The sequence below is a fragment of the Rhea americana genome, unplaced genomic scaffold, assembly GCF_003343005.1.
Source record: "Rhea americana isolate MKP2758 unplaced genomic scaffold, rheAme1 scaffold_389, whole genome shotgun sequence".
Lineage (NCBI taxonomy): Eukaryota > Metazoa > Chordata > Aves > Rheiformes > Rheidae > Rhea > Rhea americana.
In genome coordinates, this window is record NW_028186522.1 from 430,219 (window position 1) to 454,097 (window position 23,879).

General features: G+C 49.5%; 2 protein-coding genes across 5 annotated transcripts; one reads left to right on the forward strand and one right to left on the reverse strand.

Annotated features, from left to right (window-relative positions):
* Positions 1–1,740: 1,740 nt before the first annotated feature.
* On the reverse strand, positions 1,741–6,651 carry MMAB (metabolism of cobalamin associated B). 3 transcript variants are annotated; one of them, XM_085313509.1, is made up of 9 exons: positions 6,501–6,651; positions 6,370–6,425; positions 6,149–6,242; positions 5,693–5,750; positions 4,702–4,774; positions 4,215–4,312; positions 3,822–3,883; positions 2,685–2,744; positions 1,741–2,288 (listed from the first exon to the last, which is right to left on the reverse strand). In XM_085313509.1, the coding sequence occupies exons 1-9, from the start codon at positions 6,602–6,604 to the stop codon at positions 2,201–2,203; spliced, it is 693 nt and encodes a 230-aa protein (XP_085169635.1). In that variant the 5' UTR covers positions 6,605–6,651; the 3' UTR covers positions 1,741–2,200. The 3 variants fall into 3 exon arrangements, with proteins under 3 accessions (XP_085169635.1, XP_085169634.1, XP_085169636.1); XM_085313508.1 differs by having other exon boundaries at positions 3,819–3,883; XM_085313510.1 differs by lacking the exon at positions 3,822–3,883.
* A 208-nt stretch (positions 6,652–6,859) lies between these two features.
* MVK (mevalonate kinase) lies at positions 6,860–21,011 on the forward strand. Of its 2 annotated transcripts, XM_085313512.1 has the most exons (11): positions 6,860–6,889; positions 6,988–7,071; positions 7,150–7,294; positions 8,169–8,316; positions 9,537–9,692; positions 12,850–12,953; positions 14,026–14,071; positions 14,868–14,958; positions 15,427–15,543; positions 18,877–19,030; positions 19,354–21,011. In XM_085313512.1, the coding sequence occupies exons 2-11, from the start codon at positions 6,994–6,996 to the stop codon at positions 19,503–19,505; spliced, it is 1,191 nt and encodes a 396-aa protein (XP_085169638.1). In that variant the 5' UTR covers positions 6,860–6,889; positions 6,988–6,993; the 3' UTR covers positions 19,506–21,011. The 2 variants fall into 2 exon arrangements, with proteins under 2 accessions (XP_085169638.1, XP_085169637.1); XM_085313511.1 differs by lacking the exon at positions 6,860–6,889 and having other exon boundaries at positions 6,927–7,071.
* The last annotated feature ends 2,868 nt before the right edge of the window (positions 21,012–23,879 follow it).

Below are 23,879 nucleotides of genomic sequence, written 5' to 3' on the forward strand. Positions count from 1 at the left end.
AAAAAAAATATTATAAATCCATCCAGGAGCTGATTTATATAGTATTCATGAAGAATTTATATTGCTAAGAATTTTATTCAATTAAACTTGAAAAGCCTCTAGATTCTTAAGGTTCAATAGTGATAACTGAAACAGAGCTATCATAAAACTGGATGGCCTGTCTGGAGCAGGCATTGAGAAAATGCCTGATGTGACATTGCAGCTGACGGCACAGTCCAAATCAAGAGCATTTGTCATTGGGATGTGTTACAGGCTAAGGCTTGGAAAATTACTCTGTGAAAAATGTGCATTAACAATAGCTATGAAATATCTGTTTAAAAAAAAAGGGGGGGTGAATAATGAGACAGCAGTATCTATTAGTGCTGGGCATTCTTCACTATGACCCTGCTCTGATTAAAAAGTTAACACAAAAGCCACAGACACTTTCTGGGAGCAAGTTTAAGGTTGTTCCTTCTTGAATAATTGAACAGAGGAGGCTGCATGACTTAAAAGCTCCCAGCACTGAGAACTGCACTCTTGGTGCAGAACATACACTCCTAAATTGGAGCTCTTTCAAAACACAGTCACCATACAGCCAGGAGAATTTTTCTATAAAGCTTCTTCCTGCAAGGACAAGAGGGCTTAAACCAACACGCTTGACATATGTTCTTCCAAATTATGTTTCCAAGCTGTAGGAGTCTTGGGCTTAACTGTACAAACTGTAATTCTCTGGCTATTCTGAATACATCAAGGAATTAGCTCATTAGGCTTGGTGTAATGCACTAATTTACATATCCAGAATGTTTTCCTAGCAGTCTTCATCAGGCAGCTGGAAAAACTTCTAACAGAGCTATTCTAAGATTCTTGAATTTTAGTTAGCTTGCTCTGTCAAATTACTCAAAGCTGTCTTTGGTTTCTTGTTAGAAGCTCAGGTTGCTGAGCTTTTATGATGTAGACTGATACACTTGAAGTTGCAGCATTAAAATAGCAAGTGAAGGAATGTTTTTTAAAAATGCAGCAAAACATACAGCTGTTCTGAAAGATTAAGCATTCAGTTGACCTAGGTGAGCGCTGACTCAGAGGATGTCTTTTAAGTAAGTACTGCATTCTGCTATCATGTTGTTTGCAGCCAGATTTTCAGACTTCATGCTCAGATCTATTCTAGTGCAGGCTCCATGGGAAGCAGTGAAACTCCTGAGGTTACCACTAATTTTTATGAGATCTGAACTTTTAGGTGCTAGCCTCTCCTGACTGTAACTGTGTCAGCTGAAAAGGCCCAGGGCCCCTACTGCTCATCGTAACACCTCTATCTGCAGACTCAGTGCCCTGAGTGGTCCTCTGTATGTAGATATTGATAAAGAGACTCAGACTATGGGAGGGCCCGGACTATCCCCCACGTGATACCTGCAGCTAAAAGGGAATGCTGCGACCAAGCTGTGCTCAGTGTGGTCCGTTCGCTGGGAGGGCAGTTCCACGTGGAGTTAACTCCTGCTGGCTATACAGATCTTGCTTGCACATGAACTGTAGGATTTAGCCCTTCTTTCTTTAATCCCTCTTTCTGCACAAGCCCCACTTCTGGCAGAGGATATGCTGAGAAATTCTTCACGTATGCATGAAAAGAGGCAGTCAGTGCCAGAGAGTACATTCCTGTAAATCTACAAAGCTCTTCTTCTAGCTTCAGTCAGGGCTGATGGATTGAAAGCAACTTAACAAAAGAAAAGCAAGCTGGGCTCAGCATTAAAGTATGACAGTTAAGGGCCCTTTGGTACGAGTAAATCACATTTATTATTTCAGAGCTGGTGGATAGAATTCCTGAATCTCTGTACAGTTGCTGTTCTGTATGAGTATTACGACTTAAAGAGAAGTTGATTATTTTCTCTTCTCCATTCCTCAGAGTCCTGAAGTCTTCCCATAGCACCTGTCACTGCCCAGACAAATTAAAACATTTATAGAAATTTGAAATCTTTTGCCTCAGTTCTAGTTTGGGGCAAACATTAATTCTGAAGTCACCACCATTACTACAAAAGACATTCAGACAAGGCATAGTGGACAGCTGTGTTCCTAACAGCATTTATGAACAAGGTCCTGGTTATGTTAGTTGGRAGTTTTTGGTCAGTTCACATTCCCAATCCAGGCTCATTCTCTTCCTTTTCTTGCCTGGGGAAAACAGTCTGTTGGACTTAGCTTTTCGTGATCTGGAAAGCAACATCCCAGCTCCCAGTTATGGTTCAGACTTTATATATATTTTCTCTTCCTTCCCTTCTTTCATTGCAGCATAACGTGCCAAAACGAAGAGATAGTCGCTTAATCTAGAAACCAAGGGAAAAGCAGTGAAACCATTTTTTGCATCAGGTGCAGCTGTATCCAGCAGTGGGCAACCACACAACAAAGCACATTTGATTATAGCACTAGGACCTGCAGGGAAAGCCAGGCAAAGAGCATGAACAAGTGATTCTCAAAGTGGCCTTCAAAAAGAAAGTTAAGTGGCTGCTCCTTTAGCACCCCAGCAGTGTCTGCAGACACATACAAGCCATGCAAAAATGTTTTTAACAAGCTGTTTATTAAAACTTTAAAAGATCTTAATCTGGGAAAGAAGCTTCCTGAGAGGTAAATGAGTGTCGAGTTTTATGCCAAGACTAGAGGAAGGACACCAAGCACACTTCAATAGGAAACAATAAAGGTTTGGGATTTTTGTTTGTTTTTACCTGTTTAAATATTTGGCCACATTTGGATCTGCTTCCCCTGCTTGTACTAATGGAACCACACTAGAACAAGAGAAGAAAATCGTGACTGTTTTTAGCTTGCTAGTTCTGAATGCAGAAATKAATGCAGTTTGCTGGAGCACTAAACTTCATGTTCCAGCCTCACCTGGAGTCTCCATTCTAATTCTTCATAGCATGCATGCACAACACCTAGTTCTCCAAGAGGAATCATGGTGGCTACATAATAAAACTAATCATTGWAACTCTTCTTGAGGACTGCAGTTCCATTTCTCTAAAGAACACTGATAAACAGTATCACTGAACAATAGGGCAGTTTGTAGGTGATTACTAGCCTGGAGGATCATTATCCTTTCCCCGCAGGTAAACAAGGACCCTTCCTGGAGCTGTTCTTTGCCTCTTCACTGGTGTACAGCCTTCATTCAAGCTTCCTTTTGACAAGGAAATACTGACTATGATGTTATTTTTTCCAAAATCACATTGTTTCAGAATTATCTTGTTTCAGTAGTTTAAGGTGCTGTTGTTGACCACAGTCAAGAATAGTTCCCCTTGCAGCAGAGCAGGTCCACAGAAACGTCCTCCTGCTTGTCAGCTGCTTCAGTGAGGAACAACTCAGCATCTCAATTAAAACTGCTGATTAGCAAGTTCAGGCTAACACAAGGTATTTTGCGTGAAGCGACTTATATAATGTACAGGCAACTATTTCCTTCTGTGGGCTTTACTACGGGAGCTTTCACCTCTAAGAGACGTGTAGGACAAGTAACATCTTAAGGTGGGCAGTAATATCTTAACGTGCTACAAACTTCACTGGGTCTTGGCTGCCAGTGTCCCAGCTTTGACAGATGCTAGCCTACAAAATACACTGAACAAATGAGATGCTAGAAGAATGCATCAGTGCATCCTGGCATAAACACGCCTGTTCTTCCTAAACTTCTTAACTCAGATGACAGTTTGGGGAAGGGAAGACCAATGCTAACATACCAAACTTGACTCAAGTTCCAGCCAAGTGCAGAACACCTAAGGTCAGTTACTCTGACTGCAACTTTGCGTGGTTTGCAATCAGCAATCTGATCATCCTTCATCCATTTTATTCAGTTACATTAACAACCCAGCACTCACCACCTTTCAGCTCTGCGGCAGACAGCTCGGGAAAAATGAAGAGCAGAACTGCTTTTACCTCCTGACTGAAACAACAATTAAACAGGGCATTAATGCCTGCTGCCATTAGATAGCCACCCACCTCACTGCATAAATGCAGCAAAGCTTATCACATCTCATATGTACATGCAGTTGAACCTTGTGTTCTGGCTAGGCAGATGTGAAGAAATATCTAAATGCAATAGTACGTGGAAATTTAGCTTAATCTGATCCTTCTCTCAGCTTTCCTTTTGGCATTTGATCCATACCAGTAATGGCGTTACAAACTGGGGGTTTTTGTTTGTTGTTTTTTTTTCCCCAGTGGCAGGTGGTAGATTTACCCTAAAGAAGCAAGCAGGTGGCAAAAGATGTACCTACTGGCAGTATGAAAGCTTTGAGTGGGGGAAGCTGTTCCGAGTATTTGTCAATCCACTGTTCCAACTCCAGAACYGGCTTCTCACTAAAAGATGTTCGTTCTACAGAGGGGAAAGAAGAATCAGCTAAAAGAAATGCAGATGCAGAAGCGATTCAATCTATAGAAGATGAAGCTCCACTTTGATAATATTTGGATCAGTAAGTCATAAGAAAGCATCCTCCATGTCCCTCCTGCTAGAGTGGGGCTGACTCCCCATTCAGCAACTGTGGTTGGGGAGGCAGGTTTTGGTGCAATGCCCCAGTCTGGCCGCATCGAGTCACAAAAACACAGCAGCAGCTTTTGGGACTGCATGTTATTTCCTTGCCTGTGGGGCAGCCCTTCTGCAGCTCTGACCACCATATACAACAATAACAGCCATACAGTAACAGTCTCTAGCAGCCAGCATTAATTCCAGAACTGTTATCCTAGGAAAGGTACTTTGGAGCTTACTTAAGTGAGCCTCCCTGGCTGAGGAGAGAGGTGTTGCGATGTTGGAGCCCACATCCTGCAGCATACACTGGACCTAGATGTGGCAATCAGGAAAAAAAAAAGTAAGAGGTGCTTTCATTATCCAGCCTTTGATGCTCTGGTAAAACTGCAGCAAGCTCTGGGAGGCGACAGCTGGTTGTGCTGATTAAAGAAGATCCTACCCTTGTTGTTCATCATCCCCTAGTCTGCTGGCAGGAGGGATCAGATAAGTGCTCCCTAATTGCTTTATGAGAAGCCAGATTAGCACGTGTACTCATTTTCACTGGCACATTAAACTGCCCTGGCTGACTTTGCAGAAAGCAGACTGGGAGGAGTGCTCGTATGATCCCTTTACTGGTAGAACACCACAACCAGGAACCCCTGAAAGAAAAGCAGTGACAAACAGCTGGAGATAGTGCTGACTTGATGTCACATCTGTTTCTGAGAGGAGCATCTCTCCATGGCCTAGGATATTTGAGAGGCAGTTTGGTAAAGCTTTTCGAAGCCTCTGATTAGCTACTTTCAAGTTCTTTTGTACAAAAACCCCAGGCTGCCATGGCCATGGTGGGAGCTGCCTCCCTCCATCATGCCATGTTATTGCTTTGTTCTGCTTTCAAATCTGAAGCTAACGTGACAAAAAGGCTTAACTTGTGTCCTTGAGCTTGTATAGTAACAGGTCTGAATAAATCTCTTAGAGATATGTTTGTCTATCCATAACTAATCTATGGTCTTACCCATAACTAAACTTGGTCTACTAGTTTCCTCTGCAGTTTAAGAAGATGCAGTTTATTACTTAGTARTTAAGGAAAATACTCTCTAGTATTTATTAGATACTTCATTTTAATACTTTAATGCTATGTTTATTAAATTCCTGTGTCAATGGAAGCATTGTGTTTGAAAATAAACAGCTTAATATACTTCAGTAGCACAAATGAAGCTACTGTATCAGGTAAAGATGATTGTTAATACTCACTTTGTGAAGCTGTTCAACAAACGTGTGGCCCTTTTCACTGCTAAATTCACTAGCAAGCCTAGATTAGGAAAAGTCGAGTTAGTCAGAGACAAAAAGATTACTGCAACTGTGTGTACACGTTTTKCTGTATGAAAAACGTGGAAATTGGACGCTCCTTGCTACTTGTCAGTGCAGCCTTCCAGAGAAGCATAGTCCTCAGTGTATCCCCTTCCCTCCTGCAGGAGRATGGGGCGTGGGAGCAGTTCTTAATAGAAGTAAGACAACCAGAAGACCCCCAGCGCAAGGGGCTCAGGCCAGCACGGCTGCACGGGCCGCGCGTGCCCGGAGCCCCGGGGCCGGGCGCTGCCCACGAGGTTGGTCCGCGCGGGGTGAGAGCACCCCGGCTCGGCGGGGATTCTGGCGTGCGACTCCCGCGGGGTCTGCCGCGGCCCCTGGCCCGCGCGACACCGCGCTTACCCAATAGCCGAGCTGAGCTCGTCTGTCGTTCCCAGGGCTTCGAAGATCCGGTCGCCCTTCGGCCTCCTCTCTCCGGTGAACGTGCTGGAAAAGCCTTTGAAAACACCCGAGGGGGGAGAGGGTCGGGGCGCGGGACGCAGCGGAGCCGAGCCCCGCGGCTGGCAGGGCCTGCCCTGCCCGGCACCGCCGGCACGCCCGCCCGGCAGCGGCCCCGGCCCTACCCGCGTCTCCCGTTCTCGTGTAGATCTTCGGAGTGCTGCGGGGGCCGCGCTCCGGGCTGCGGAGGCACAGACGCGCCGTGAGCGCGGGGAGGGGGAGCCGGCCCCGGTCCCCGCCCCTCCCCGGCGCTCACCTGGCCGCCTCGCCGCCGTGGCGGCGACCCGCTGCCGCTGCCGCCGCCGCCGGTCCCCGCGGCCTGCGCAGGCCCCGGGCCGCCGCCGCCGCCCGCCTCAGCATCCCTCTCGGCTCCCGTAGCCCCAGCCTCTGACCCCGCCCGACCGGGCCACCACCTCCTTGACCCTCCTCGGCCGCCGTCCCGCCGCTCTCCCGCGCTGTCACCCGAGCGCCGCACCACCGGACGCTRCCGCGTTCGGATTGGCCCTCCCGAAACCCCGCCCCTGGGAGCCGCCCGGCCATTGGCGCGAGGACGAGGAGGGCGGGAGCAGGCGCGGCGCCTATTGGTCAGCAGGTCGCTCAATCGGTGGGGGGCGGTGACGTAGCTCGGCGGCGGTTGAGGCAGTGGTGAGTGGGGGCCGGGACCGGGACCGGGACCGGGACCCCTGGGCCTGGGGCCGGGCCGGGCCGCCGCAGCGCCCTGAGGCGCCGCCCCCCGTTGGCAGGCGGAGATGCCGGAGCGGAGCGTCGTGGTGTCTGCCCCGGGGAAGGTGATCCTGCACGGGGAGCACGCCGTGGTCCACGGCAAGGTGAGGAGGCCCCGCCGGCCCCTCCGCGGCCCCCTCCGCGGCCCCGCGGCGCGGCTGACGGTTGCTCCCCGCCCGCAGGTGGCCCTGGCCGTGGCCCTGGACCTGCGCACCTTCCTGCGGCTGCGGCCCGCCGGCGGCAGCGTGTCGGTCCGCCTGCCCAGCGTCGGCGTGGCGGCCAGCTGGGACACGCCGCGGCTGCGGGCCTTGCGGAGCGGCTTCTCAGGCAAGCGACGAGGCGGCGCCGCGGCCCTGCGGCTCCGCCCGCACCCGCGCGCGGCGCGTTTCCCGCTCGCGCCTCCGCCTCGGGCGCCCTGCGTGAGGCTGCGGGGAGCCCGGCTGTGGCTGCGGCCCGCAGGCGCGCTGTAGCCTGCCCCTGCCCCGGCGGTCGGGACCCGGCCGGGCACGCGTCCAGGCGCCTTGCTGCCCGTGTGGGCCTAAAGGGAGCGTCTCCGAAACGGTCTGCGCCGAGGGCCCTGGGAGGGGGTGGGGATGTGGGGCTCGTTTCTCTGTCTCTGCCCGTGCCAGTCCTCGCTGGGATTTCTGCGGTGTCCTGTGCTGGGAGGAGCTGCCTGCCTGGGAACGTGCGTCTTTCTCTGGAGGACCTGGCGYTGACTCGTGCGATCTTCACAGGCACTCTTTGCTTAGCAGAAGACAGAGCCAAGTGTCAGCGCAGTGGTAATCTCCCAACACAGGCCAAAACTTGTCTTATGCTGGTATCTGCTCATATCTGTTTGGATTCCCAACTTCTGTGTGAAGCACATCAGAATATTCCTCATTTAATAAAGAATTCTTGAATTGCCAGGCTGTGTATAGAGATGGATGGGCATACTGAGACGTGCAGGGAAAGGGTGAATTGCTAGAATATAGTGTGGGTGTGGGGATGTAGAAACACTAGTTTTTCAGAATGGTTGGTAGAGATTTTGCTTTTATTTTATCATGAGTCCTCAGGTAGCAAGTTTGTATGTGAAACATGCTGATTGGCTCATGGTCTGTTATGCCTGCTGTAACGGGAGATGTTGTTCTTGTAAAYACTGCTTTCACGTTTAAGAACTCGCTGGTTTCTAAGTGTTTAAATTCTACCCTGCTTGCTTCCTTAGCTGACTTTGATGAATCTAAATCCCCCAGTGTAGAACAGCTGGATGCATTGAGAGAGTTTGCTGGAATCTCTGCTGAATCCTCAACTCCGGAGAGCTTTGCTACTCTTGCTTTTCTCTATATGTGCCTGGCTATTTCAGCTAAGTATGGGTAAGACTATCTTCCTGTACCAAAATAAACATGCTATCTTGTGTGTTGTGCATCATTAATTGCTTTTAGAAGGTCACAGAAAGAAACTAAGTTTGAGTCTCTAATATCTTGTTTCACCTCGAACATATAAGTTTTAAGCACCTTGGGAGCAGCTCTTCAGAGCTAAGCTGCACCTGGGGAGGGGGATGCCAAGTGCCCCAAGCAGGTGGGGGATGGATCATTTACTCTACTTTAGGCATCTTACCATTGAGATGCTTAAGTCCCATTTTTCCTGTACAGTTAACAGAGGCAAAGACAGACATCTGCCACACCCCTAACAGGCAGTTTATCTCATCCTGAATTAAGTTAGAGAAATTAACGGTGCCTGAGGTATGGAAACATACTTGAATTAAATGTCTGAGCTGTGTCTGGTCTCTCTAGTGGGCTGAATCTCTCTCAAAGTATGGGAACTTGGGGTTGCAGCTCTCCCAGTTTCTAAACTTGACCAACACTGTTGATATTATTGTAAGTTATTGAAAAGCTACTAAGGGTATGGTGTCACACAGCACTGCCTGCTATTGCAAACAAGGTCAGAGCCTGAATTCAATATTTATAGTAAAGGAATCAAAAGTTAAAGAATTATGATTTGTAGCTGCATTGTGTTTTGCTTTGCCATCTCTGAGCTTCTTGATGATAGCACTGGTGCTGTGATCAGCCTGCTCTGAAACTCACCTGTTTGTATCCTTGACCAGCCAGTGGAAAGCTCCTGGGGTTGATGTTAGGGTCTGTAATGCAACCCATGTGCATTCAATAGAGACCAGGAGCACCTTAACACAAACACGTGCCTGTATTTCATTTTTCCCCATCATTTCACCACTCTAGTAGAATGCAACTGTGCAGTTACGGTCACGTTTGCAACAGTTTTTGAAGGGTCTCTTTATGGTGCTACTCAAGTATTTGGTTACTAAGTGCCCCTGCTAGCAGCTTGACAAGCTGTGCTAATCACAGTTCCAACTCAGCCAGGCTTTGTTGTAGCCCAATGGCTTAGCAAGGCCACTCAGCTGTGCTGACTGAACGCTCGTGAGACCCACGTCTGTCGGGTGCTTATGCATGTGCTGAGGTTGCCAAATTTCAACCAGCTTTTTCTGTGATCAGTCCTAATTGGCATCTCTTGCCTTTGAAATGTTGTTTCAAGATGGAATTCAAGGTCATTGTATGTAGCCTGTGTGTTTGTGTTTCAGAGATGTTCCAAGTGTGGACATAATCGTGTGGTCTGAGCTGCCCGCGGGAGCTGGGTTAGGTTCAAGTGCTGCATATTCTGTTTGCCTGGCGGCAGCCCTGCTGACTGCGTGCGGAGCCATTGCCTGCCCTCTGACTGAGGGGGAGTCCACAGCCAGGTAACGCAGCTGGGAAGCTTCCCCACCCTGGATGCATGGCACTGGGATGGCTCTTTTTTTCCGGGATGCCCTGCTCTCTGACATCAGCACACTAGAATGGGGAGGGCTGTTACCCACCTAATATAATTCTTGTGCTTCGGTGCCTGAGGTAGTGTTTCACGCAATTATGCAGGTGCACAGAGATGGGCTCTAAGATTAGGATTATAATTGGCATGGCTCAGGCTGTTAGTGTAATTTGAAGGGAGGTTATACTTGTTTGTATGAGGCTGTGACAGTCGCAGCAGCATACAGCTGTCCTTGCTGGCTGGTCTCCAGAATGGGCACTTCGGATCAGCACGTCCAGGAACATGACTTGTGCCCCGTCTTTCTCTTCACCTGAGCCTGCACTGGCACCTCTCTTGCACTGTCTGGTGTCCCCTGGACTCAGGGTCTGGTTGTGACTCTGGTCACAGCAGTTGTACCCTGAGCCCAGCTCCTTTCCCTTCCTGTGTTGTTGTCGCTGTGTTCCCAGCAGTAGAGGTCTGTCCTGCCCCTGGACTCTGAGCTGTGGGTGGTATATTTACAATTCACTTTTGCTTCTGGTAAAGCACCTGAATGCAGAGACTGAGTAAAAAACAAAAACAAAAAAATCCACATTTTCTTTTGTCTAGCATAAGATACAGATGATTTATTTTGGAAAGAAAATAAAATATATGCTTTAACTTACAGGGAGTTCTTTTTTTTTTTTTTTTTTTTTTTTTTTTTTTTTTTTTTTTTTTTTTTTTTTTTTTTTTTTTTTTTTTTTTTTTTTTTGAGGAGTCAAGGATCCTTTCTGTTTTTTCTGCCTTTGCACATTGATTTCTTTCTGCATGTGGCTCATTTCCTTCTGATTTTCTGCCTGAACTTCCCCTTTTCCAGTGGCTGGTGAGAGGAAGTCTCTTTTCTAACCTCCACCCACTTCTGTCCTGTATTGCTGTCATTTGATGTTTGGGCTTTGAAAACTGCTCTGCGTCCAAGGAAGCTGTGTTTAAAGATGCGTATCACAGCTGGAGTGCAGAACCTTCTATTGTTTGCGCGGTGCCAGGTGCAGCCTTTTATGCTTGGCGGCTTCTGATTTTGTTACGTCCTGAAAGTGAGACGACAAGAGAGGGCGGCGGTGTTCTACTTCAAACCAGAGTTTGTAGACTGACCCAGAAACACATGCCTCGAGTGGAGCTGTTTTGTGAGCTGTCTCAGACAGATCTCCCAAATAGTCATGCTACGAGAGAAATAAAAGGCCAGTTCTAAACCAGGCAGCAAGCGGGAAGGATGCCTTTATTCCCTACTTTTCGCACTTCTTAGCTTCAGCTTGAATACAGCATATATATATATTCTTCCAGCTGGCATGCAAAGGAGTAAGTGAGAGATGGGAGGGTGTCAGACTTCAGAAGGTTTTTGCTTAACATTGCAAGAAAAGAACAGTGTGATATAATGACTCCTGTGTAGAGAAGAATCACAGCCTCTCAAAGAGGATTAAAAACAAGTGGTTTACAGCAAACTGCGCTTCTATTTTGAGTAGCAGTAGTGTGAACTGTTTTCCTGAATGCTTCACAGATTAAATATTGGCAAGTGAAATTAAARGTGTGTGACAAAGGATAAAGAAATTCAGATGAGGCCCAGAGAATTGGAGAGTTAAAGGAAGATGTTGCCAGATAGCAGGTGGCTGCCAGAATTTCTGCCTCAGCATCAGTCAGTGACAGTTCTTTTTCTTTTATCTAAGACCATGTGATACTTACCTAAGATAAGTCATGTTYGTGCCTCTGCTCTACCATGTGGTTTCTACTCTGGGCCTCATTCTAAAAACCTGTTGAGTGCATGTTCTCACTGTACCAAATACTAGCTGTGATTTCTGCAGAATACAGCTGATATACTGGGATATCTGATGCCACTGTGCATTAGACCGTTTGAACGGTGGCTTGGAATGTGTGTTGTGCCTCTGTGGGCTGTGCAGAGGGGACAACAGCATATTCAAGGGGAAGGACAGAGATGAATATCTGTGTGCCTAAGTGTGTGGTGGCAGATGAAAGAGTTCTCCCTGCAGGACGTAGAACTTTCGCTATGGTTGCTGGGTTTGAGCTGGTCCTTTGGCATGGAGCAAGTGCTGGATTTAAGCTGGTGAGTCCTGGGGTGGGGTTGTGTGGATGCATGCTTTGCACAAACGAGCCCAGGGCTGCTGGTTTTGGAGAGTCACTGGGGAAGAAAMCGTTATGATGGAATTGCAGTGAAGTTGCAGCCAACAAGTGCTTTGTAACTGGCAGCTCTGTTTGCTTTTTGTACTGCTGCAACCCATTAATTTGTACATTYGGTCAGGGACCTTCATCCTCGCTGAGTCTGACCTGGCACCTGCTTTTAAGACAACAGAAAGCCATGCATCTCTTTGTGTTTCTAATGTAATGCCCTGAGGATCAACACTGGATTCCATTCTGTGTTATAAGCGCAATCACCCAATGCAGTTTGAAGGGTTAGAGGTTAGTCTCTAAAAACCRGAGTCTTTACAGGAGATATTAAATCAGTTCTAACTACATCCTTTGACCAAATTTGTGAGGCTTTTGCAGCTGAGCAGTTGGCAGTTAGAGGCATAGATTGCATGTGTGAATTGCAACTTTTAATATTCTCTTGTCACATTATGCCTTCTACACTTATAAATACACTGTCCTGCATGTTGGTGAGCAAGGTCACAGACCAGGATGTGTGGTAACACACAGTGTCAGGGAAATGTGTATAGGTCTGGACTTGCATTCAGTTAACTTTGATATTCACTCAGTTAGAAACTTCTCCCTGAATCTGCTTCTCTGCTGGTGTGCTGAGGAAGCTCGCGGTGGCCCTTGCGTCCTTTGTGCTTCTCTGTCCGTGGAGCCGTGCCAGTTCCCTCTTGCAGGGCTGGAAGTATTTCTGCTTGCTACTATGTGGAGAAGAACTGAGTGCCATTTAGGTGCTGTGAACGGCACGCTCTCCCCTGAATGAATGTAATGCGTGACCAGCAATGAAAGGATTCGTGGCKCTGGAGCTTCCCACAGCACCTGCTTGCCCTGTATGGTTGCTGCTGCTTTTGTATCTGATGTGCTTTCTGGCGGTTCCTGCTGTCACTCTGCGTGTGCTGTTTTCAGTTGTGTGTTTAAGTCGTTTTCTTGCTTTCCAGGTGGACAGAAGAAGAGCTGAATTTAATTAACAGCTGGGCCTTCCAGGGCGAGCGAGTGATCCATGGCAATCCCTCGGGTGTGGATAATGCCGTTGGCACTTGGGGTATGTGTATGTTTGCTGCTCTCCGGCACTCAGTGTGGGCACCTAGGAGAGACTGATAGGGTGTGTGGCAGAGCAGCAGCCACGTTTCCAGTTTCTATTGCAGTTTGTGCATGAGCTGTGGGAAGGTGCAACCAGCATTGCATTTCTGCAGATGATGACGACTTGCTTGGGGTTGCTCCAGGGAAACTAGATGGATTAGGTTGCCTCACTGCACTGAGAAAGGGCCCAGAAACTCCCAAATTCAGATCCTCCTTTTGACCTGAGGGGAGGGAGTCCCTTTTCTATCTTGGTTTGTCCCATATGTAAGCTTGGGTTGGAGCCAGACAGTGTGTTGGGAAACTGGCTGCATTGATCTCGGAGAGCTCAGTCTCCCAGGCAAGTTCTATGGTGCAGAAAACCTGTTGTAAATAACTGAAACTTAYACATTCTGGAGTGAACAGAGAAACTCAATCCAGTCCAAAGGATAATGCAGTGGAAAATGCAGTCGGACAGCTGTTGTTTAGTTTCAGTTAGCAGAGACTTCCCATTGTTTTGGAAGTGTCCTTGAGACTTTTTCTTTTAATAATCTTTCTAACGAGACATAATTGCAGTGCTTCTGTAAAAGCAGGAGCGAAGCGAGACATTCTTTCTGGTCGGCAAAACTCCGTTTTGAAGGATGACTGTTGATGTGAACGTGCACATTAAGACCGGAGTCCAGTTTGAAGCCTGCRTGCTCAGCTCCACCCTGGGGAATCACTGCTTCGTTTTCTTTTCTTTTTTTTTTTTTAGGAAAGATTTAATATTGGCCAAACTCTTCAGCATTATAAAAATATATATGTATGTGATCCTGCAGTAGAGGAGAGCAAAGGGAAAGACATTGGGTTAATTGTGTCCAGCCAGACCCTCTCATTAAGTCAGCAGGGTTAGGCAAATTCATGCTGTCTGAGAAAATGGTTCATTTAGCTGGTGTTTCTTGCAATTACTGTCATATGCTCTGGGTGAGGTTCTAAAGATGAAAGACCTTCTGTTTCTTACGACATTGTGTTATCTTGGGCTCACAGTGTACTGAGACAATGCATGTATTTTACTTTAGGTGGAGCCCTGAGATACCAGTCAGGAAAAATCACATCATTAAAGAGGTAATATTTGAGTTTAAAAATAACACTTACATACAGTGGGTGGAATATGTCAAAGATATATTAGRTGGATTTTATACGGTATGAGATTGATGAAAGATTGCTAAGAGTCTGGCAGAAGAGTTTGGTAGCCAGATCTTGCTGTTGGCCATGGGCGTAGGTAGCTTGAGTGTTGTCTTGGCTTGGGGCAGACAAGCACAATGAAATGTTTAGTCATTATCTGACACTAGATGAACAGAGCACAAAGGATCAATATTAATTTCATGGCATTATGGGCAGCAGGAACAGGTCTGCTCCTGGCAGCAAATGACATTGTGGGGAGGGGGAGCTTTTTGCTTACCTGGTGGTAGAACTATGTGAAAACCAAGCTGCAAAGAGCAAATCCAGGTCCTAAATGTTCCCTTTGCCTCCTGCCAATGAAGTATAATCTGACTCCATTAAAATCTTTCACAGTGCATGAAATTGCTCTATTAGCAGTTAATGRCTACTTCTGGCTAGCCTCACAGATAGTATTTTAAAGGAAAGATTTTAGTTGAAAAACATGGATTTCAGTAAATATGTTACAGTGCTATTTATGGAGCTGGAACAGTTGTTCATTGTAACTAAGAGGAACAAGCCTGAACCCAGGCTGCTTAAGCACCTGCTTAACTTTYTGAAAACTARTGGGACTCCTTATCTTAGGTGTCTTGCTCAAACAGGCTTTTCAAAGCAGAATGGACAGCAGCTGTGTGATGGGTCTTGGCAGCTGCTGGTGTATCGTGAAGGAAGGAGGCTAGGAGATGTCTCTTGTTGCTTCTAGGGTGCCGACGTTGAGGATCTTGCTGACCAATACAAAAGTCCCTCGAAGCACCAAGGTCCTGGTGGCTGGTGTCAAGGAGAAAATCCTAAAGGTGCAGTGCCTGCATGGTTACAGATGGCAGAGAAGTGGCAGGGAGATAACCCTCSTGAGCTTAGATCTCCCTGCGCGGGCCTGCTGGCCTCATGGAGATCTCTTGCAAGATCTCTCCTGCGGTTGCTACATTCCTGCCTYGTACAACCTAACACTCGGCTGCGCTGGGAATGCGAGTTCAGCTTCCTTCCCTCTCCCCAGCATTACAGGGCTTGCCACAAAAATCACCAGTTTGCAACCATGGAAAAATTGTTCCTTCTTCTGGCCAATTTCCCCCTCTTACTCCAATTTCTACAGGTATGGGCAACTTACCATTGCCTTGCTCTGCACTGGTTTTCTCTGTGAATGAGTASCTCCAAATGAGATGAGAAATAATTCAGCCCCAAAAGACTGGGCCCAGTTTCGCCACAGTAGCCCTAGGTCTAGGGGAGCAGTCAGCTCATGTCTTGCCTCTCCCCCTCCTTCTCAGTTCCCTGCTATAATGAACCCGGTGCTGGACTCCATCAATGCAATTTCACAGGAGTGCCAAAGTGTTCTGGAAGCAATGCCTGGAAATCCATCACCAGACTATTACCCTGTACTGGAGGTAAGGGGCTTGTTCGCCTGTATTTTTAGACACTGTTAAAGTTGAACATCAAAATGTCATTTAAAGAACATTAGGTCTGAGAAAGAATTTGATAGCAGGAAATGTTCAGTTCAGTGTGAAACCATGGCCTGTGTGTGTTGCTTTCAGTACTCTTCCTGGAGCCAGGGACAGAAGATGCTGCTGGTACCTTTCCGCAGCTGTGCACAGGGAGTGGGCCCGCTGCTCTGGGGATTCATAGCTCTGGAGGTTTTGTTTCCCTTTGTTAAGAAATGCTGAGTGACTTCAGTTTGCGGTGCTGCCTCCCTGAGCTGCTGGCCAGCCACGCTCGTTCTGGCAGTGGCTGTGGGTAAAGCTACTGCTTTGTCATTGCCAAGGCTGGAGTGGAGAGCAGAGAACCCATCAGCCACTGGTTTGTGATGGACTGGTTATGAGCCAGCCCCCACTGCGCTGTGCTCATCCAGGCTCCAGAGAATAACAGAGTTGTGCCCAGAGCTGACCTGACATTGATGCATGAGGTGCATACAAAGATCTGTGTTTGTTTTGGCTTTGTTCAAGGTAGGAGAGGCTGCTGTGGTGGGGGGAAAGGCTCCTTCAAGTGGAAGAAGTACTTTGCAGCACTGAAAGCGCTGTAATACTGATTCATATGACTGTAGGGTAAGGGTGTGTGGCAATGCCCCAGCTGAGGCAAATCTGGCCTGGCCCTGGATGCCAAGTGATTTGGATGGTCAGGAACTATTCGGAACCAGTAGTACAGTTCCTTGTTGGTGTCTGGATCTCACCSTTCAGCTCTCTCATGAGGTGCTCTGCCTGTCCTTGCTCTTGCTTGCTGGAGGTGACAGGATGTCTCCTCCACAGCCACATGTGTGCTCCAGAGGTGCAAGGGGCAGTTCTCAGATGTGACAAGAAGCTCCTTGTCCCAGCTCAGCTCAGGGCAGCGGTGTAGGGCCAATCTGTTAGGGGACAGTTGGTATAGCCTTTTTGCTTTAGGCTGTGTTGCACCTCGCTGTGTGTGGGTGGGCAAACCCAGGAGGTCTCCCAGAGCACATAGAGATGGTGTAGAGGGAGGGATACTGGAAAAACYGGGCAGGAAATGTCATGCTACTCACTGAGTAGCTGTGATCCTGTAATCTCCTGTAAATCTCTCAGATGTGTGCTAGTGGGAAGTTCCCACAAATTTTATAGTAAAGTCCTGCTCMGTTTCCACCACGAGGGTGGTGGGATTTCTGTTTGCAGGGTGGGCTGGTCCTAGTGAGGGCAGAGCTGGTATTGGCTGGGGGAGATTTGGAGTCTGTTCCACATCCTCACTGTTTGTAATGTGACTTCAGACAGCTCSTCTCTACTTCAGTGCCCCAGTGGTCTGGCTGTTGAATAGAAGTATTAGGGAATGGGAGAGAGGAGGGCTTGTGTAGGCTAACTTGAAAAGTGCTTTGAGATGTCCACATGAAAAATGCCAAAGAAGCCTAGTATGTGTTCCTGAGGAAGCAGCACTGCAGTTAGTTGGTTTCTGTCTTGTGCTTCTTCGTTTGTCTTGTGTCTGAAGCACAGTTCATTATATGCAGCTTATAAACTGTATATAATATATWTTTTTAATTTTTATATATAAGTAAATATATATCTATAATATATTTGACTGTTTCTGAAATGTGTGATTCTGGACAGCATTGTATTTCAACCATCGAGCAAGTCTTCTGTGTCATAAGCTGTCATCTGATTCCTAGCAGATTTTGGATCAGGAGGTGACAGGTGTCTTGGATCATCATAGCTCTGTGCCCTCACTCAGGCATATAAAGGGGCCTCTAGATGGACGTCTGTCCAATACAGCACAAAGAACTTGCTATATCCACTCTGCATGCAAGTGACTAATTCATCTTCCTGCATTTGTTTGAAACAGAGTATAGAAATGCTTTGGAGGGGGGTAGAGGTATTATTTCTGCATCACTTCCTCCTGCGTGGTGTTGGCAGACCTGYGTGAAGCTGGGGAAGAAAGATGTGACTGACACGTGCCACAGTGCACCGTAGCTCCCGCTGCTCYGCACGCGCAGCACCTCTCGCAGCTCGCTGCGTGCCGCCTGGGCCCATCGGCAGTCAGAAAGGCGCCTGGTGGCACTGTCTGGAGAAGCTGGCCCTAGGTGAAGAGGGAGCACAGGGCTCCCATTAAGGAGCTCATCTGGGACTGGTCCTGTCTCAGCAGCCTCCCTGCTTGTGACACCCGCTGGGGCAGCAGGAGCGGCAATAACTGCGTGCTGGGGAGGCGGTCTAGTTACGGTGCCAAACCGACTTTGTCGAGAGGGAGCTTCCTCCACTGACGATGCAGATGAACTGGGAGGACACTGCTGTAGTCGTGGGCCTCGTGGGTCYGCTGTTGATTCCTGGCTCTGTTCCAGGCTTGCTCTGTGAGTGTGGGCCAAGCATTTCCCTCTGTTCCTTAATTCCTCACCTTAAATACTGTGAAGAGAGGAACTGTAACTCCCACCCATGTGTGTTGTTATCCCTTACCTGGGCCATTTGGACTTTGCTGCCGTGGCAGCTTTMTCCAGAAGCAGCAGCGTTTGTGGCTGGCAGGGGCAGCATGGCAGAGATGCACTTACTGCTTACCAGAGCCAGGCAGCTCAGCTTGGAGAGCGGCTCACACTGCTCTCCCCAGAAGGGAGGACCCTCTTGACCCTGCTTGTGCTGGGTGCCAGATTCCTAGYGTGGTGCTGGTGAGAGGCCCCTTGGCTTGTGGCCCAGACCCTGCCCACACGAGGAGGGAGAAATGCTGCACAAGGCAAACGAGGAGGTAACTCCACATCACAGCTCCAGCAGTGCCGCTTCTGACTTGGCTGTGTCAGAAGTCCCTGGTTTTAGCTACGCTGGATGGATCGCAGGGCRGGGTGACAGCCAGGAATGAGAGATGCTGGCTCCGTGCCCTTCCCACGGCCAGGAAGGCATTTTCACAGTGTCCTGTTCAACACTTGTTTGACAGGGGAGAGGTGCAACAGCCAGGACACACTGGAGGCTCTGATTTAGTGCCTAGCATGCCCRCAGGCAGCTTGCTGCGACCTGGGTTTTCCCTGTCCTCCCTGAGCTGAGCAAGGAGGTACGGGAGCTGTCATACCACTGTCGCTGYGGTGGTTAGCACAGGCTGGGAGGCGCACAGGGACGGATGAGCAGTGCGGGGTGCTCAGGKACCAGCCTTGGCCTTGCTGGTCAGCGCTGCTGGGTCCTGAGATGCATTCATGGAAGCRAGATGGCTCTTCAGGGGTGGCTGGGAAGGCAGAGCAGTTCCTCTGCTCCTTGCTGAGGAAGCCCTCCCCACATGTGCTCAACTCCTGTGTATGYGATTGCTTTTAGGAACTGTTTGATATAAACCAGCACCATTTAAACGTGATCGGAGTTGGCCATCCCTCCCTGGACAGACTGTGCCGGGTGACGGCCTCGCACGGCCTGCACAGCAAGCTGACCGGGGCCGGAGGGGGCGGCTGTGGCGTCACCCTGCTGAGACCAGGTCAGTAACTCTTTGCTTTACTCTGCACATCCTGCCTCTCTGCACGGTCCTGCCGGTGGGGTCAGATTTGGGAGCAGACGGATATAACACTATTCCCTACATGGCCATGGTGGGATAGGAAGCTGTGGGATGGTGTCTAGCAGAGCAGCCTGGAGGCAGTTTGCTGCGTTCCTTACAGAGGTGATTCCGTGCACTTATTTAGATCTTGAAGGCATTGGCCCTGCTCCAGTAGGCACATGTTGAGATGTGCAGTAGCCCATTTCTGTCTCCCTGCTGTGGCCTAGCTGACTTCTAACTGGCTGCTCTTGCCTTCCTCTTGGCAGACACCTCCCCACTGGCCGTGGAAGCAGCCAAGCGAGACTTAAGCGCCTGTGGATTTGAATGCTGGGAGACCAGTATCGGGGCCCCAGGAGTGACCCTACACTCCTCTTCATCTCTAAAAGCAGAAGTGCTGCATGCGCTCTCCATGAGTTAAGCTTCTGCCTGTGGCAGAACTGAGCTCTTGGCACTGCATCCTTGGAGMGATAGGTGTTTGTGCCCTGACGCCTGGAAACTTCTCTCTGGACTCTTCTCTCTCTGTGTGGCTGCGGGTCTCTAGCTCAGGTGCGGAGTCAAGTGCAGGCATAGTATAATTGGGAGTGGGAACTACAGTGAGGACTGAGGAGCAACTGCTTGCACTTGTACTAGGTGCGAATTTGACCCAGCCTCTCAAGATCCTGTTTTGAATTTACTTACTGAACTGCTGAGCTAATCTCAAGGGGCAGGGGAAGAGGGTCTTGGCTGGATTCCAGCTCGGATAATGACACTTTGCTTGGTTCTCCTGCTTCAAATGCATGTGGTATCTCTTCACTTCTCCCTTGGCATCCTGCGAGGGTGCAGCAAGGCTGGCATGGTGGGTGTGCAGAGTGCTTTCATGTTTGGGGTGAAAAGCATCTTGGCAGCTCAGGGCTTGACACTCAGGTCTCCATCATTCCTGCTGGACTGCAGTTGAGTGTGGAGAGAAAACCTTTAAATACAGCTCTTCCTTGCTACTAATTAAGAGTTTTGGATAATTAAAATGGAAGAAACAATACAATTCTAATGTAATTATCACTGTTTTCACTCTCTCCCATAATCTCTGTTTCTGTCTAGGCTGATAAACAGAGTCTGAAACTCTAGTTGCTGTTCACATGCTGTAGGTCTGGTTCAAACAACTGTCATCTGCTGGGAGGGTAGTAAAAGCAAAAGAATCCTTAAAATTTCTACTCGCAATAGCCATTTTGGGATCTCTTGTGCTTCAGTCATAAATGAGCACATTCTTAGCCCCCTACCTGTTGTTGGGTATGTAAAATGTTATCTATCAGGGTAGGTAAAAATTGGTGTTTGGTAAAAGAGCAAACACAAATTTGCTTTRGTTTAAAATAATTTTTTTCAAGTAGAGTAAGTTTTTTTCCTCTTCAAAAGCTGGCCATAATTTGCAACTGACAAACTGTAAAACCTAAGTGTATTTAAACTTATTACATTAATGTAGTTTATAATTTTGAAATTTTAATAAGCGGTACCACTAAACTGGAGGGAATTGGCAGGTAAGTGTCTGAAGCCAGAGGATTTTGAAGTATTAGGCTGACTTTTAGTGGCTGTGGTTTCTTCTGTACCTGCCAAAGACATTTTGTCTTTGTTTTGTTTGCCTGGTTTATTTAAGTATAGCTCTGTTCAAAAAGGACATCGTTCAAAGCCGAGTGATCCGTCGGCAGAAGTGGGGAAGCTTGCCTTCCTCTGCCAGTATAGGAGTAAACAGCCAAGTGTAAGAAGCTGAGATCTGCTAGCTCTAAAATCTTGGCGTCATGATGACCAGGTTTAGTTCACTGATCAGAGATAAAACTGTCTCTGGTTTTAATAAATTGATGTTTTTTAAGTGTAAAGTGTTCTTTGATAATTATGCTGGATACAAAAGGAGAAAAGTACCTTACACTGCTTCAATAAAAACAAGTTTCAAATGCTGGTTTTCTACATGTCTAATTACAATTCCAATTTGCATCCAAGAACAGCTTTACACTAATCACAAGTCAAAAAGCCTAATAAATAATTTACCATTTTCTAATACAGTGTAATCAATGTGAATATCTGACTGCATGTTGACTCTAAAACTGCTTAAATGTGTCTGTAGTTTCTCCTGGTTAGCACAAAGAAACGCCAAATTCAGTGCGAGGAAACTTAACTTCAAAAAAACATGTCTTCTGTTGATCCTCATTAGCTGTTTTCTTTAGAAGAAGACCTAGCAGTCACAGTACAAGTGCTGAAGSAGTACACACTAAAGGAAGTGAATAAAAATTTTGGTTTGCTGGTTTAAATTATAATTAAAATTGGCCATTTAAATAGATCAAGCCCTTAGCCAGTGCAGTGAAATTAATAATTAAAAAGCCACTGAAATGAACATATTGCTGGTGCCAGAGGAGTGCGACCCGGTTTGTCTGGTAGTGAAATACGTTCCCTTCCCTGTGCTAGCGGGCTGCTCCCTGCTCCCCGCGGCACGTCTCGCGCTGTGCCTCCCCGCTGCCACGGGCTGCTGCCCGGGGGGCCTCGGCGCTGCCGGCGCGGCCGCGGCGGGGTCCTAACGCGCCTCGCGCCGGCGGGCGGGCGAGGGGGAGGTCACGGCGCCGGAGGAGCGGTTCTCCCGCTTGTGCGTCGCCTCCCCTTGCTTYGGGGCTGCAGGATGCCCGTCGGCAGCCGGGAGCTGCCAGACTGGCCGTGTGCTGGAGAAGCGACTCTCCCCTTAACCGCGACTCCTCCCAGGGTCGCCTCGGAGCCTGGCCCGGTGTAGGCTGTAGGTCTTTGTAGCTTGCTTGGGGGAGAGGGTGAACCAAAGGTATGATCTCAGTTAAGCCAGTGGGTTTCCTTGTGTAAATGTCTTTTAGGAATGYGTATGCACTCGGCTTCCCCTGSGCTTGCTCTGGTCTGCAGCCCAGCRGCTACRGGGCTCGCCTTAGACGGTAAGTGAGGCTGCCCCGGCGTTCCTGGTGGTTCCTGCTGCGTCCTGGCCGGGCTGTAGGTGCCCTCTGTCCCAGTGAGCTTGGTTTAACCCTCCCTTCTACCAGCAGTTAGGGAAGGGGCCACGTGAGCCCTTGAGGAAAGCAGCTGCTGAAATGCTCTGTGCTGAAAACAGAACTGCAGTGCGGTGCAGAGCCCCTCTGCGCAGTATCGGGATTTGTGGGTCGTGCCCGGCCCTGCTCCTCCACCAGCGCCGCTGGTGCTCGGGGGCAGCTGAGCTGCTTAGGCTGCAGGTGTGGCAGCGCCGTGAAAGTCATGGGCTTGGCTGGTAGCCGTTCGCTTCCGCCGTGGTCTGAGCTGASCCTCGGTGGCTGGAGCCAACAGCAGCCGATTCTGCAGGCTGTCCTGAGGGTAATTCTGTCTCCGTCCACTTTGTGCCRAGTGTCACCTAGATCCAGATCAAACACAAGCATGGGCCAACTGCCTCGTGTTTCCTACCCCTCGAAACAGGAGACTCCCGATCCTCAGGGAGCCAGTGCTGTGTTACTCTCTGATGCGGCCGTGCGAGCAGCAGCAGTGCTGGCCTTGTCTCGGCTACCGAAGAGCCACCTGACAGTAACAGGAGCCAGCTAGTGCTGGAGGCTGAGCTCAAGGCGGTAGCTAGGCGGTGGCCGGCTGTTACTGGCCCGCTGAGCCGTGCCGGTGCTTCGGGACGCAGCGGAGCGTGCTGAAGGCACCTTCTCTGTTTCGTATTTCGTCTTCTAACTGCAGCAGGGCCGTAGCTGGGGGGCTTGATGCTATCCCAGGACCGCTCCGCGGAAACTCGAGACCTGTGACGCTCATCCTGCCGGCCCCTCTGGTTCCTTCGTGAGTGAAGACGCAGAGGTGGCGCGAAGGAGGTGGCAGAGCGCCGGGGCTGCGGGGCCGAGCGACCGCAGTTGCAGCGGGGCGCTGCGGGGTGCAGGGTGGCTGCGCGCCGGGCTAGTTGCGAGTGGCCTGGTTGTGCCGAGGGGCCACGGCCTCTTCCCAGGGAGGCTCCAGCTGCCTACGGAGGTTTCCTTCGGTCTCCGCCACCGCAGCAGGCGCAACCGGGCCTGTTGCTCTTGCACTTCTTGTCCTTCTCTGATCCCTGGAGATGTGCAAGTTTCCGGCCTGATTGCCAGAGGGGATTTGTGGCAGGAGTGGGCTGGAGGGTCACCCCCGGCACCGGGGTGGCCGAGCACCTTCCTGCTGCGTGCTGCAAGGGGGGAGTGGAGACCGGCTCTGCCCGCGCCGAGCATCCGCTGCCTTCCCTGCCCTCCCGGACGGGCCTGGGGTGAGGGGCTGGGAGCAGGGCCTCATCCTGCACCGCCCCGGTCCCAGGCTGGTGGGGCAGGAGCCCCAGGAGCTCCCCTGGGAAGCTCCCATGCGTGGAGGAGGAGGATGCCTGGGCCTCGCTGGAGTCGTTCCCTTTGCCGCGGGGAGCAGAACTGCCTAAGTCAGCAGCTGGAGCCAGTCCCAATTTGTTAGAAGTAAGCACGGATTTAACATCCATCTGCAAGCGCTGGAGTGCCCGCTCTCTCCTTTATTTATTCCTCCCTCCCTCCCTTGCAGGCTCAATCAGGGAGGCTTCATAGGAGCCTCGCTACAAGCAGCCTGATTACCGGGGAGGGTTTGGCACGTACCTGGCACTTGCGTTTGCGCAGGGCGCAGAAATCACCTTTCAGCCGCACCGACCTGCCGCCGTCTCCCGCGGCTCCTCGAGCTGCGCGGTCCTGCTTCCGCAGAGCAAGTCCCGCAGGTCGCCTGCGGCTCGGCCGCGCTTCCCGCGACGCGACGCGAGCCGCGGGCGCGGGACGAGGCCCGCCCAGCCCTGCTGCGGTTTGCAGATCGAGGAGCCCAG